We start from the raw sequence: 16,143 nt of genomic DNA, 5'->3' as shown, positions 1-16,143 counted from the left end.
ATGCTGTGGATCCCAGCCACCTGCGGAGCCTGCTCCCTGGCCCTGAAGGCCAGAACCACAGTGATGGTTTTAGCCAAAATGGAGGAAACGGCCACTGTGAAGGCAACTGCGAATGTGGTTTGGTGCAGCAGGCAGGTGGCTGTGGTAGGATGGCCAATGAAGAGCAAGGAGCAGAGGAAGCAGAGACCAGCAGAATGTAACTGAGACTGTGGTTATTGGCTTTGACTATGGGGGTGTCCTTGTGCTTCAGAAAGATATCCAGGACCAGCACAGTGAGGACGGAGAAGCAGATGGCTACACAGGCTAGAGTCATTCCCAGAGATTCCTCATATGCCAGAAAGGTTCTAGTCCTGGGAAGGCACCGGTCTCTTTCCCTGTTAGGATATTGATCTTCAGGGCACTGCAGGCACTGCTCTGCATCTGTGATAACAGTAAAATCATGCTAGATCCCAGAACGACCAGATGTTTTGTCTCCTATAATGTATAGTGTTATTCATTTCACATTGGGCTCCATTTCATTTTTGGACTCCTTCTAAGTAAGAAGGATAAATGTTCTAAAGGCTGAATAAAATAAGCATGGATTTCAGTATCTCCATTTCTCCACATATGGATAAAATAATGTGTAGAAAGTATTTATTTTGTGTGTCATAAGTTTACTAAACAAAAATTGAAACTCCCTGCCAATCCATTTTAATTTAAAACCACTTACAATGTGTACAAAAGGGTCTTTTTACACAAAAGCCAATCCTTTAAGACCAGAAAAGGCACATTGAATCCTTAGAGGAAGGACAAGAATTGTTTTTTAAAAGTTAGGTTAAAAAGACTTTTCTTGTGTTTCTCTCAACATAAGGTCATAGCTACAAGCCATTCTTTAATTGGCACATGGTCCACAAATATAAACGACAATTTTCAGAAGAGGAAATTAAAACCGTTTTTAATAATATAAAAAAATGCTCTAAATCACTATGGATTAGAGAAATATAAATTAAGACAACTCTGCAGTACCACTTCACACCTCATAGATTATCTAAGATGACAGGAATAGGTAATGATGAATATTGGAGAGGAAGTGGGAAAACTGGAAACTAATACATTTTTGATGGAGTTGTAAAATGATCCAACCATTCTGGAAAGCAATTTGGAGCTATGATGAAAAAGTTATCAAACTGTGCATCCAAGTGGGTCTACTGTGTCTGTATCCCAAAAAGCTCATACAGAAGAGAAAAATACCCACATGTATAAAAAATATTTTAACAGTTCTTGTTGTAGTGGCAAGGAATTGGAAACTGAGTAGATGCCTACCAGTTGGAGAAGGGCTGAATAAATTATGGTATATGAATGTAATGGAATATTATTGTTCTATATGAAATGATCAGCAGGCTGATATCAGAAAGGGCTCGAGAGATTTCCATGATCTGATACAAATTGAAGTGGGTAGAATCAAGGGAACACTACCCAGAACAGATACCCTGTGATGATCAACTTTGATGGACTTGGCTCTTTTCAACAATGAGACTTGTGATAGAGACAGCCATCTACATTCAGAGAGAGGATTATACAAATTGAATGTGGATCACAACATAGTATTTCCACTTTTTATTATCATTTTTTTCCCTTGGTTTTTTTTTCTTATTTTTTCCTGTTGGTCTGATTTTCTTGTGAAGCGTAATAAACATAGAAATATGTTGAGAAGAAGTGTGCAGGTTTTACCTTACATTGAATTACTTGCTGTCCAGGGAAGAAGAGAGATGAAGAAGGAGGGAGAAAAATTTAGAACACAAGGGTTATTTTGGCAATGTTGAATGTTTAAAACTATCATTGTGAAAAGCTATTATTATAAAAAAGAAAACCGAGCGGAGCCAAGATGGTGGAGAAGGGACAGGCGACTTTCTAAGCTCCTCTTATTCCCCTCATAACCAGCTATTTTATCCAGCCTCAGAAATAGCTCTTCACTGTTTAAATTCATGAAGATTAGAAGCATACAATTTACCAGCTGAAGTCAATCTGGAAGATCTCCAGGAAAGGTTTGTCCTGAGGGGCCAGAAACAGACTAGCACAGGCAGTGAGAGACTAGCATCCTGAGCAGACCAGGGGCGGGGGTGATCTCTGTGGCTAGAGAAGTTATAGAGACCACTCTGCTATAGGCTAACTGGTCTGCCTTGATTACAAGCAGTAAACTGGCAGAGAAATTAAAGCCTGGAACAGAGGGTACTCTAAAAAACACCAGAACCAAACACTGGCTGTAGCTACTCAAACCTGGAAGTGACTCAAGAGACTGAAAGGCAGCCCTGCATCCATATCCTGCAGTTCGGTGCCTTTGCGGGGGCAGTTACAAACCCATACGGCAGGGTGGCACAGCCTGCACAGCCTCTAATCGGCATACTGGGGGGCTCAGCCTGGGGCAATAGAACTTCCCCAACAGGACTGTGCTTCCAGGAGCAGAGACACTTCCGGTCCCTGAAAATCCATTCACTGCTCAACTGCTAATACCCACAGCCCCAGGGCGGGATTTGGCTTGGGTAGTGAAACTCTCACTGCTCAGGGTCTAACTCCAGGGCACTCATTATCTCACACAGCAGGGGTTCTTTACAGGGCACTTTCCCAGCTCTGCTCTGCAGGCCTGAGTTACTTCCAGGTGCAGAACTCTTTCCCAGACCACTCCAGTACCTCACTGCTTTTTGCAGCCTGCTAGCAGGACAGCTACCGGTCCATACATCTCTCATTGCTCTGCAGAGGAAGCTGGTAACCTCCTGGCCCTGAAGGCAGACCCTAAAGGCTTTAACAAAATGAGTAAGAAAATCAAAAGGACAATTGATAGTTTCTACTCCGAAAGAGAACAGCTCTTCAACCCTGAAGAGACTAATAGCAGACAGTCTCCAAACAATTGTTGGTCCCCAATACAAAAGGCTCTCCTAGAAGAGACTATTAAAAATCTTAAAAGAGAACTAGAAGAAAAATGGGAAAGGAAAGAGAAGCTATGCAAGAGAGTACAGAAAAGACATATAACTCACTAAAAGAAAAATTTGACAAAGTGGAAAAAGAAAACAACTTCCTGAAATGTGAATTGGAAAAGGTAAAAAACTCCCAAGAAGTGCAGGGAAACAGAATTTGTGAATTGGAGAAAGAAAATAACTCACTAAAAAAAAATTAGTGAAATGGAAAAAAAATCCATAGAGCAAAATGACTCATGTAAAAACTCAATTAGACATACAAAAAGAAGTAAAAAAGGTAATGAAGAAAATAACACGCTAAAAATCAGAACTGAACAAATAGAAATGACTGACTCATTAAGACAGGGAGAATCAGTCAAGCAAAACCAAAAAAATGAAAGATTGGGAAAAAATGTCAAATATTTACTTGAAAAAACAACAGACCTGGAAAATAGATCAAGGAGAGAAAACCTAAGGATCATCGGACTACCCGAAAAATATGATGAAAAAAGAGCCTAGATACTATTTTACAGGAAATTATTAAAGAGAACTGCCCAGAAGTAATAGAATCAGAAGATAAAATAGGTGTGGAAAGAATTCATCGAACACCTTCTGAAAAAGACCCTAAAATAAAGACTCCGAGGAATATTGTGGCCAAACTTCAGAATTTTCAGATTAAAGAAAAAATTCTACAAGCATCCAGGAAAAAAAAAAGTTCAAATACCAAGGTGCCACAATAAGGGTCACACAAGATCTGGTTACCTCAGCATTAAAGGATCGAAGGGCCTGGAATTTGATATTCTGAAAGGCAAAAGAACTTGGAATGCAGCCAAGAATAAACTACCCAGCCAAGCTGAGCATTTTTTTTCCATGGAAGAAGATGGACATTTAATGAAACAGAGCAATTCCATCTGTTTCTAAAGAAAAAACCAGACTTAAACAAAAAATTTGATCTCCAACAACAGGACTCAAGACAAGTAGAAAAAGGTAAAAGGAGCTCTTGAGAACTGTATTTCTGTTGTGGATATACATAAAAATCACATGTATAATTTGATTTTACTGATATAGCATAAAAAAGGGAAGTAGAAATGGAAAGGGGATAGTGTCAGAAAAAGGGGAAAGGGGAGATAAAAAGAGGGAAACTTCATGCGTCGATGAGACAAGGAAACCCATCATATCTGAGGGAACTTAGAGAGGGGGAGGAACATTGTGCAAATCTTACTCTCATCAGAGTTGGCTCAAAGAAGAAATAATTGACACATTTTTTTACAGAGAATCTTCTCTCACCTCATTAAAAAGTGAGAGAGGAAAAGGGAAAAGGAAAAAGAGTAATAAGGGAAGGGTACAAGAAAGGGGAAGGGATTCAAAGGGAGGAGGGAGAGATACTAAAGAGGGAGAGCTGGGTGACACAAGTGGGACCAATAAGTTTAATACTAAGGAAGGGGGGAAGGAGGGCAAGAAAAGAAAAACATAATCTGGGGATATTAGGATGGTAGGAAATACAGAATTAGTAATTTTTCAATGAAGCTAAGTTCCTGACCTTCAGCATGCTTGTGTTCTGCAGCGTCTGGATCTCCTTCCTGCCCTCATACCAGAGCTCCAAGGGCAAGGCAATTGTGGCCTTGGAAGTCTTTGCCATCTTGACCTCCAGTGCTGGGATTCTCGCTTGCATCTTTGTTCCCAAGTGCTTTGTGATCCTTCTAAGATCAGACCAAAATACTCTGGGGATATTTAAAAAGAAAGTTATTTCTTGAGAAGATAGGTGTTCTTAAGCTCACCAGACACAGTTAAAGAAGTCTTTTGATCAGATAATCATAATAAAATGTTAAATGCATCTGATTCATTTGCCTCTGTTTCCTGTAATATTCTTCATTGTTTTTTTTATTTGAATATAATGGCATTTTGAAAGCATCCTGATTTAAGAATAGAAGTACAATGAGATCACTTGCTGTTTTGAATTAGTTTATAGATAGTAGACAATTTGTGAATTATATTTTTAAATATTGCTGGAAAATAATTGTGGAATTTAAGTAAATGGCTGGTTTCCAATTCTAATCTTTAATAAGTCCAACCAGCATTCTGAATCATTGATTTGTTACTTGGAATATTAGAACTTTAATTTTCCCCCAGGTTGGTTGAATTATATCGTTAACACTTATTTTTGAGTTTATGGAACATAGCTCTGAGAGAAGATTTGTGGGAGAATGCTAATTAATTTACTGAATAGAATGGTTTCTAACCTGTGAATATGTATTAAAAGTCATTTAGCCTCTCATTTCTCCATCAATTATATAATTGTAGAGTGATCATTGGATCGAGAAATCTGTTCCAAAACCTTATTATTTCCATCAAATACATCTTGTAACAATACCTTGAGCATATAAGTAATTGATTGTCATGGAATAATAAAAATGAGACAATAATAATGCAGGAGTAATAATATTCTTTTCTTTCTTCAAGGAAACTATTTCAAATCGAATATTTAAATGGTTATATTATTTATTTATTATATCTCCATTATTGCAACCTCTCATCTCTTCAGTTTTTCTGAGATCTTTGAATGAACTCTCTGGGTTTAGATATTTCAAGGGGAAATTGATGACTGAAATTCTGTGACATTATGTTTTTAAAAAGATACTACTACAACTACCAACAACAAGCTATAGAATGTGGTATTTTTTTTGAGAACAGACTAATATTTCTTTAATAAAGAAAAGATGTCAAAAAATTCCCCTGCCCAGATCTCTGTTCTTTCTGTTCTTTCTTTTTTAAAATGAATATTCCATTCAAAAGCAATAGGAGATTCCCCAGGTTGATAATAGAAAAATTTACAAGTCATTGTTCTGACTTGTAATATAATAGACAAGTAAATATATAATATAATATATTATAAAATATAATATAAATATAAAGATAAGCATATATATAAATAGACAAGTAAAATATAAAAGACAAGTAAAAATCTGAAGAAAGGACGAACAAAAATTCAAGAACTGATTCCTAGGTACTTTTAGAAACTGTATCTGAATCTAGTGTCCCCAACCTGGCACTCCAGACATTCTCAGAGTTTCTGGCTCTCCTCTCCTCTCATTCCCAAACATGCCACAAACCTACAATTCCTTTGCCTTCTACACATTTACAAACTTTGGAATTCAGTCCTTTGTGCTTTTCTTGACAGGAAAGGACTGTCATCTTACTCTCACACCAAGTGGAAGATATGCCTTGTCATAAACTCCTGCTTTCTCCCAAAGAATTATAATATTCCATGAAAAAGTATGCCAAAATATATTCATCTCTTACCCAATTAATGGACATCCCCCCAATTTCCTTTTTTATATTTTATTTGCATTTTATACATAATGAAATTTGTAGACGTTAGCTTTCTTCTATGCAGATCTTCTCTGTTACATAGTAAAAACCCAAATCTGCCTGCTATTCTAATTCTATTTTGCTTAATTACATTAGTCATTTCATTTCCTTTGACAAATTTGACATGTTTTGTATGTATAGGAATTATTTGTAGAACACATTACAGGTCTTCAAAAAGTGACAAACTGTCCTTTTTCCCACCAGTGGTTAAAGCATATGTTTGCATGATAATGCTGAACAGTTTTCCTTGGATTCCAACAGATATCATCCTTTTATTTTTGATTCAATAACCGAGTACTGCTTTTCTCACCCTTTTTTATATTATACTGACTACTCCATTTCTCATAAGCAATTCTCTTCCACAGTAATATATGTGATGAATGCTAGAATTAAACTTTGCTAACAAAGTTTTGCATACTTAAAACTCTCTTCTCTCTCAATCGCTCTCTCTTGTATGTGTGTTTTCAAGAAATCCTTATGTCTGTGAGATTTGGACATAAAAGAAAGATAGCTTCTGCAGAACTGATTATATTGAATAATAGTGGTGCTGGAGGAGATTTTAGAAAGGCTCTTGGTCGACCAGGGGATAAAATCAGTCAATACTTCAATTAATCCCCACTGTTCACAAGAAGTTCAAATCCTGAAGCAGAAGTTCAAAACTTTGGCCGTATAATATGCAGATGGGACCCATGGGCAAAGACCCTGTTGTTGGAAATGATTGAAAGTAAAAGAAACAAAGAATGGTACAGTTTGAGACAGATAGTGTCATGCAAACGATTAATATTAACTTGAACAGACTTTGAGATATAGTAGAGTATAGCAGGACAATGTAGGCTATGGTCCATGGGGTCATGAAGAGTAGGACAGGACTCAATGACTTAAAAACAGATGTGTACGATGAATTCTGTCCAATTAGATTATTTTTCTTTTCCCTAAAATAATGAGGTCTTACCATTATATTTCTCAGTGACAACGTAGATTGAATTTCTGTTTTTCAACCTTCTCATTCTATATATTTTAATTCATTGGGAAATTTTCTTGAATATATTCCATTCACCAATGAAAACCACAACCTGAGTGTGCGAAATAAATTTCTAACTTTTACTGAAAACTCTGTTTCAAATCTTCCTCAGATTGAATTATTGTTTCATTTTCTTATACTTTGTCATTTTAAAATTTCATTCACAATGTGTTCCATTGAAGTTATTCTCCTTCCTATTTTTTTCAGGAATGATTTTGCCAAGGGTTTACTTTCATTATCATTTGTATTTGCTTTTATTTTAATTCCATCATCACAAATAGCAAATTCTCCTTTATTCCTAAATTGAGCTTATTATCCACTTCTGAGATTTATATTGGACAATTTTGTTTTTCCCTTTTTACTCATTTTTATGAAAGCTTTTTATTTACAATACATATAAATTGGGTAATTCTTTAATATTGACTCTTGCAAAACCTTCTGTTCCAGATTTTCCCCTCCTTCCACCCACTCCATCTTCTAGAGGGCAAGTAGTCCAATACATGTTAAATATGTTAAAATATATGTTAAATCCAATATATGTATACATATTTATACAGTTATCTTGCTGCACAAGAAAAATTGGATCAAGAAGGAAAAAGACCTAAGAAAGAAAACAAAATGCAAGCAAACAACAACAGAAAGAGTGAGAATGCAATATTGTGGTCTACACTCATTTCCCACAGTCTTCTCTCTGGGTGTAGATTTCTCTCTCCATCACTAAACAATTGGTACTTGTAATGTTCTGGTTAGCTTTCTGGAACTCTTAGGACTAGTCTTCATTTCAGCAGAGTAACCACCATGAGAATAGCCAGGGATAAAATCCAAAACTTTTTATTGTCTCCTTCACAGGATGTGTCCTTCACTTAGGGCCTGACAAGCTTTCTGGAGGGCCTTCAGATGGGACTTGTTTTCAGTGGAAAAATGAAGTAGAGCCACCAGGAACCTGATCAAAGATGGAATGTTTCTCTTCTGCAGTTCTTATTAGTTCTTATATACTCTATTATAATTACATGATCATAGGTGTCAATCTTGTAGAATAGAAGTCAATCTTTTCGAACTATATTAAGTATTAAGTACATGTACTGAACTAGACAACTATTAAGCACCAATCCAAACTAGATAACCATTGTCTTACCAATTCCACTGAGTTAATGCCTTCTTTCAAGTATATTTCTCTATTGTTCTAACCTTTACAGGAACTGGTTTGAATCATCTCATTGTTAAAGAGACCCAAGACCATTAGAATTGATCATTATACAGTCTTGTTTCCATGTTATTGTTCTGCTTATTTCATTTAGCATCAGTTGGTGTAAGTCTCTCCTAGATTCTCTGACATCATCCTGTTGGTCATTTCTTACAGAACAATAATATTTCATAACATTAATATATCATAACTTATTCAGTCATTCTCCAATTGATGGGCATATATTCAGTTTCCAGTTTCTTGGCACTACAAAAAGGGCTGCCACAAACATTTTTGCACATGTGGGTCCATTTAAAATCTCTTTGGCATATAATCCTAGTAGAAATCCCACTGGGTCAAAGGATATGCGCAGTTTGATAACTTATTGAGCATAGTTCCAAATTATTTTCCACCAACAATGTTATATGGGATATTTTTTAAAAATAAAAGACAGTTTTGTACAAGGAATACAATTTTCCCTAAATATCAGTCTATAATTATGCATTTCTTAAGTACCCAGTATGTATTAGGACATGTGGTAAATTCTATCAATAAAAAAGTTCAATAAGAAATCTCTTGAGGGGGGTCTGATAATTTATTAATGAAGAAATAATAAGCTTTTGCTTATCAGATGTACAGAGTTCTTTGTGACCAGCTGTTTTTTTAATCAAAGAACTTGGTAATGTAAGACAATCAGAGATATTTGTAAGAAATTATTGATTTGCTGAATGGAAGATGATATTTTTTGCATTAATTTTATTTTTTACATTTTTTCATTTTTAAAGCTTTTTGGTTTCAAAACATATGCATAGATAGTATTAAAGATTCACCCTTTCAAAACCTAGTGTTCCAAATATTTTTTCTCTCGACTCCCTCCCCTAGGCAGCAAATAAGCCAATATATCTTAAACATCTGCAATTCTTCTATGCATATTTTCACAATTATCATGCTGCACAAGAAAAATCAGATCAAAAAGTGAAAAAATGTAAGTTAAAAAAAATAAATGGAAAAGATGGTCTATATTGTGATCTACACTCTGTCCCACAGTCCTCTCTCTGGTTGCAGATTGCTCTCTCCATCACAAGACTATTGGAACTGCCCTGATGATTATATATATATATATATATATATATATAGATATATAGATATATAGATATTTGAAGTAAGGGTGATATACCTTTTGAAGAAAGTTTAATATCTGTAGAAAATAATTGGTTACCGGGTTTGTTATTTTTCATTTGTCCTTAGTTTTCAAGGAGACAGGAGGAAAAGGCATTCAGAACTCTAAGAGAAGCTCAAGAAGAAGAATGACAACTTTTAGAAGCTCCAAATTCAGAGCCTGTTTTCCACTAATAGTCAATCTTGGGACATGGGCATGAATCCTTCTTTCCCTAAATATTAACAACCACCTGTCGTTGCTTTCAGCTCCACCACTTTCTGAAATCCATCAATTCTCTCAATAATGGCAGTGATGAGTCATGTGAGGATGGAACCAAGCCAGCTGCTGAGACATATGATATACTGAATTATAAATTCTTCCCTGGCGAGATAGAGACAATAGTCAAAGTGGGTGAAGTGCAACCTCTTGCCCAGAGATTCACCATCAAGGAAGAAGACATAGATTGGCCAGAAGATTTCCATCAGGTAAGGGACCAATGAATATGAACGTTATCACTTTGTCTCTTTGGCTTCCTGGACACTGGTTGTTTCTTCATTGCTACCAGGATGTTTCTTACAGGTACTAAAAATGTCTGTGATAGGGTACTAATACCAACTTACTCTTCTTTTTTGCTTTGATCAAAAGAGTTCTATGATTGTCTTTTTTCAGTTCCACTTGCACATTCTTTCTAGCTAAGTTAAATAATGATCTGAATTGTTCATACTAAGAGAATCTTGACAAGATAAGATTGATAAGATTAGTCACATTAAGTGAGTAAGTTTGAAAAATAATAATAGGTACAGAATAGAGAAAAATTATTCCCCTAAGGGATTTATTTAGAGAAGATTACTCAATATCTGGCTTTGTATAGACAAATCATTTAATCTGAATTTATGTTTGCGTTGGATAGAGTTGTACAAAGCTGTCTTTTATTTTAAAGACACAATGGCGTTAGAGATTTTTAATGTAAATATTGCAGCTATAACTTCTGCTCATATCAAACATGTATTTCTATACAATTACATCTCTATATAATTGATTAAATTCCATCCTACCCTTCACAATAGTTCCAAGAAGAGACTTCAAATATCAGCCTGAAAATAAGATTAGCCTGTAAAATCACCTTATATTTTCAATCAATAAAGCTGAACTGAACTGTGGAATTAGTTTATTTTAGTACATACTCTCTAAAATTATGATTTCCTGAAACATTTTGAGTAGAATATTTGAATTTGTGGAAACAAGAAACCCAAAACTTTCAAGGGTTGGAAATTAATAAAATATATTTCCTCTTGTGTGGTCAAAGACTTTTCAGTATTGTCAATTCTAAAATGAAACGAAGTTAAGAGTTAAGATATTACTTGTAAAAAACTAAACCAACAAGATATTATAATAAAAAACTATCAAAGAGCTTGATTGTACCTACTGGTTAATTTGTATGGATCCATTGGGGATAAAATATTCTGAATTGGAAAATGAAGATACAAGTTTTCCATTGAGAATTATGTCATTCCATTGATGCATTGTTGGTGGAGTTGTGAACGAATCCAACCATTTTGGAGAGTAGTTTAGAACTATGCTCAAAAAGTTATCAAACTGTGCATACCCTTTGATCCAGAAGTGTTACTACTGGGCTTATATCCCAAAGAGATTATAAAGAAGGGAAAGGGACCTGTATGTGCACGAATGTTTGTGGCAGCCCTTTTTGTAGTGGCTAAAAACTGGAAACTGAATGGATGTCCATCAGTTGGAGAATGGCTGAATAAATTGTGGTATATGAAAATTATGGAATATTACTGTTCTGTAAGAAATGACCAACAGGATAATTTCAGAAAGGCCTGGAGAGACTTACACGAACTGATGCTGAGTGAAATGAGCAGGACCAGGAGATCATTATATACTTCAACAACAATACTAGATGATGACCAGTTCTGATGGATCAGGCCATCCTCAGCAACGAGATCAACCAAATCATTTCTAATGGAGCAGTAATGAACTGAACTAGCTATGCCCAGAAAAAGAACTCTGGGAGATGACTAAAAACCATTACATTGAATTCCCAATCCCTATATTTATGCACACCTGCATTTTTGATTTCCTTCACAAGCTAATTGTACAATATTTCAGAGTCTGATTCTTTTTGTACAGCATAATAACGTTTTGGTCATGTATACTTATTGTGTATCTAATTTATATTTTAATATATTTAACATCTACTGGTCATCCTGCCATCTAGGGGAGGGGGTGGGGGGGTAAGAGGTGAAAAATTGGAACAAGAGGTTTGGCAATTGTTAATGCTGTAAAGTTACCCATGCATATATCCTGTAAATAAAAGGCTATTAAATTAAAAAAAAAAGAGAGAGAATTATGTCATTCTTGTCCTGCAGAATTGCAAATACTTCATTCTACCTGTTTTCTATAGGAAAACTTTGAAATCATAATTTCCTCAATTCCTCCATCTTTTGCCAGATGTTTTTTCAACAACATTTTCTCTCTTTTTCTGGAGGAAATATAGACTCCAACTTCTAGGTGCAATCTGAAGTGTAGCCCTGGATTCCAAAAGACAGCTCTTGAAAGCCAGCCCATCTGTTGCTATGCTTGTACCCCATGTCCTGAAGGGGCAATTTCCAACCAGACAGGTGGGTTCTTAAAGATTAACTATTCTTCTCCCAAAGTAATAGACATTTTCATTTGTTACTCATAAACTGATGTGCTTTATATTTGGCAAAATAATAATTTCAGAGTTGAGATAACATTGCATTTATTCAGTCCTTTGCATTCAATGTGCTTTGTGATCATTCTTATAATTAGAAGCATCCCCTGGTTCAAGGTATTAAAAATCTATCAAAGCAGAACCCATCAGGATTTTACTACCATGGGAATCCCTAATACTTCCCTGACATTGTAGCCTAATTGTCACCTTCCCATTCCTGCAGGAAAGCTTAATCTAAAACGTAGTTCTAAACTTCCTTCCTCTCAAGGGAAAAATTAATAGAAAAAAATACTTAATTCTAAAAACTTTATAAGCACAGATACATTTGGTTGAAGAGCAGAAGTCTGGCCTCTGGATTTAGGCTTCATGATAATATCCCTTGGATAAGATTGATCAGGGTTCTCAAGAGAGCTTATTTTAAAGATTTGTTTTCTGGAGCATGGAGTCCCAACTCAAGGGAACTTGGCTCACAAAAAATTGAATAAAAATTGATCATCCTCAAACCTATCTCAGTGTCAAAGCTGATGAGGCCCCGTCCTGATTTGCTTTGTACTTGATATTGATCAATAAAATAGTATGTTTGAAAGTTTCAGCTTTGGGGGATTTTTTTGGTAGTTTATCTTTCTCCATTTATTAACTCTTCTAAGTAGATAACACTTACTCCTTATGTCAGTCCTTTGGAATTGAATTTTTGTTCTCATTTTACTTATATTGTTATGGTCAAGCCCCCCAAATACACTATTTCTTGCATTATTTCAGATAGTATTTCTTTTTTTTCCAATTAAATTATTTTTCAGAACATAATGTGTAGTATTTATTATGAAGGCTTTCTTTTTTATAGTAATAGGTTGTCATTTGTCAAACTACATACAAAGATAGTTTTAAACATTTACCCTCTACAAAAATTAGCTTGGGTTCTAAATTTTTCTCCCTCCTTCTTCATCTCTCTTCTTCCCTAAATAGCAAGTAATCCAATGCAGGTTAAACATATGCATTTCTGCTCAACATATTTCCATGTTTATTACGCTGCACAAGAAAATCAGACCATCAGGGAAAAATAAGAAAAAAAAATCCAATGACAATAAACAATGACAATAAAAGGTGGAAATTCTATTTTAATATGATCCACATAAAGTCCCCATAATCCTCTCTCTGAATGTAGATGGCTGTCTCTATCACAAGTCTCATTGTTGAAAACAGCCAAGTCCATCACAGTTGATCATCACATGTTATCTGTTTCAGGGTACAATGTTCTCTTGACTCTACCCACTTCACTTTATATCAGATCATGTAAATTTCTCCAGGCCTTTCTGTAATCAACCTGCTGATCATTTCTTATAGAACAATAATATTCCTTTCCATTCATATATCATAATTTCAGCCAGTCTCTAACTAATGGGCATCGACTTAGTTTCCAGGTCCTTGCCACTTCAAAAAGAACTGTTAAAATATTTTTATACATGTGGATGCTTTTCTTTTTTTATGATCTCTTTGGGATATAGACTCAGTAGATCCACTGCTGGATGCACAGTTTGACAGCTTTTTTCTCATAGTTCCAAATTGCTCTCCAGAATGGTTGGATCAGTTTACAGGTCCACCAAAAATATATTAAGTGTCCAGTTTTTCCACTTCCCCTCCAACATTCATCATTAACGTTTCCTGTCATCTCAGCCAATCTGTGAGGTGGGAGCTGGTACTACAGAGTTGTCTTAATTTGGATTTCTCTAATCAATAGTGATTTAGAGCATTTTTTTCATATGACAAAAATAGTTTTAATTTCATCTGAAAATTGTCTGTTCATTTTCTTGGACCATGTGCCAACTGGAGAATGGCTTGTCACTATAACCTTACATTCAGAGAAACACAACAAAAAGTCTTTTCAATCTAATTTTTAAAAATCAACTCTTGGCCTTCCTCTATGGTTTCAATGATTCATTTCTGTTGTTAAAGTTTTGGAATATGTATAAAATGACCCTTTCAGATTCATTTTAGGTGGTTTCAAATTAAAATGGATTGCAGGGAGTTTGAATTTTTCTTCTGTAAACCTACAATATGAAATAAATACTTTCAACAGAGTATTTTATCCATATGTGCAGAAATGAAGAAAGTGAAATGTATTTTTATTTTATTCAGCCTTTAGAACATTTTTCTTCCTTAGAAGGAGTCCAAAAATGAGATGGAGCCCAGTGTGAAATTAATAGCACTCTGCTTTATAGGAGACAAAAAACTGATCAGTCTGGGATATACTATGATTCTATTGTTGTTCATAGATGCAGAGGAATGCCTGCAGTGCCCTGAAGATCAGTATCCTAAAAAGGAACGAGATCGTTGCCTCCCCAGGACTGTGACCTTCCTGGCCTACAAGGAATCTCTGGGAATGACTCTGGCCTATGCAGCCATCTGCTTCTCCCTCCTCACTGTGCTGGTCCTGGGAGTCTTCCTGAAGCACAGGGACACTCCCATAGTCAAAGTCAATAACCGCAGTCTCAGCTACACTCTGCTGGTCTCCCTCAGCCTCTCCTTCTTCTCTTCTTTGCTTTTCATCGGCCATCCTACCACAGCCACCTGCCTCCTGCGCCAAACCACATTCGCAGTTGTCTTCACAGTGGCCTTTTCCTCCATTTTGGCTAAAACCATCACTGTGGTTCTGGCCTTCAGGGCCAGCAAACCAGGGAGCAGGCTCCGCAGGTGGCTGGGACCACAGCATCTTACTCTCTCATGGTCACCTGCACCCTCATCCAAATGTGTCTCTGTGGCATCTGGTTTGGGACATCCCCCCCCCCCTTTCTGGAGATGGACGTCCATTCTGAGCCTGGCTCCATTATCATCCAGTGCAATGAGGGCTCCCTCCTCATCTTCTACTGTGTCCTGGGCTACATGGCCTTGGTGGCCTTGGTGAGCTTCACCGTGGCTTTCCTGGCCAGGCACCTGCCGGACACTTTCAACGAAGCCAAGTTCCTGACCTTCAGCATGCTTGTGTTCTGCAGCGTCTGGATCTCCTTCCTGCCTTCGTACCAGAGCTCCAAGGGCAAAGTCATTGTGGCCTTGGAAGTCTTTGCCATCTTGACCTCCAGCGCAGGGATTCTTACTTGTATCTTTGTTCCCAAATGCTTTGTGATCCTTCTAAGATCAGAACAAAATACTCTGGGGATATTTAAAAAGAAAGGTATTTCTTGAGAAGACAGGTATTCTCAAATGCATCAGTCATAGTCAAGGAACTCCTCTGATCCAAAGTCATAATAAAATGTGAAATGTATCTCATTCATTTGCCTCTGTTTTCTCTAATATTCATCTTTGTTTTTTATTTAAATATAATAGTATTTTGCAAGCATTCTATTGCCTGATTTGAAAATAAAGATAGAATGGCATCTCTTCTTATTTTAATTAGTTTATAGATAGCAGACTATATGTGATTGATATTTTTAAATATTGTGGAAAACAATTGTGGAATTTAATTAAATGACTGTTTGGTTTCCAAGCCTAAATTTTAAGAAGTCCACCCAACATTCTGAATCATTGATTTGTTACTTGGAAAATTAGAACTTTAATTTCCCCCCAGTTTGCTTGAATTATATCATTAACAAGTATTTTTGAGTGAATTGAACATATCTATGATAGAAGATTTATGGGAGAATGGCAATTAATTTGATGAGTAGAATGATTTCTAACCAGTGAATATGTACTCAAAATTATTTAGCCTATCACTTTTCCATCAATTACGGAATTGTAGAATGCTTATTGGATCTAGAAATCTGTTCCAAAGCCTTA

General features: G+C 36.0%; 1 protein-coding gene across 1 annotated transcript; it reads left to right on the top strand.

Annotated features, from left to right (window-relative positions):
- Positions 1 to 15,552, top strand: LOC116420101 (vomeronasal type-2 receptor 26-like). Its single transcript, XM_031943666.1, is given in 5 exon segments — positions 1 to 144; positions 9,929 to 10,147; positions 12,178 to 12,301; positions 14,646 to 15,074; positions 15,077 to 15,552. Coding segments are annotated over 5 exon segments (1,392 nt in total).
- Positions 15,553 to 16,143: the final 591 nt, after the last annotated feature.

The sequence above is a fragment of the Sarcophilus harrisii genome, chromosome 6, assembly GCF_902635505.1.
Source record: "Sarcophilus harrisii chromosome 6, mSarHar1.11, whole genome shotgun sequence".
Classification (NCBI taxonomy): Eukaryota; Metazoa; Chordata; class Mammalia; order Dasyuromorphia; family Dasyuridae; genus Sarcophilus; species Sarcophilus harrisii.
Note: the sequence above shows the minus strand (reverse complement) of the source record. Positions and strands in the feature narration are given on the sequence as shown.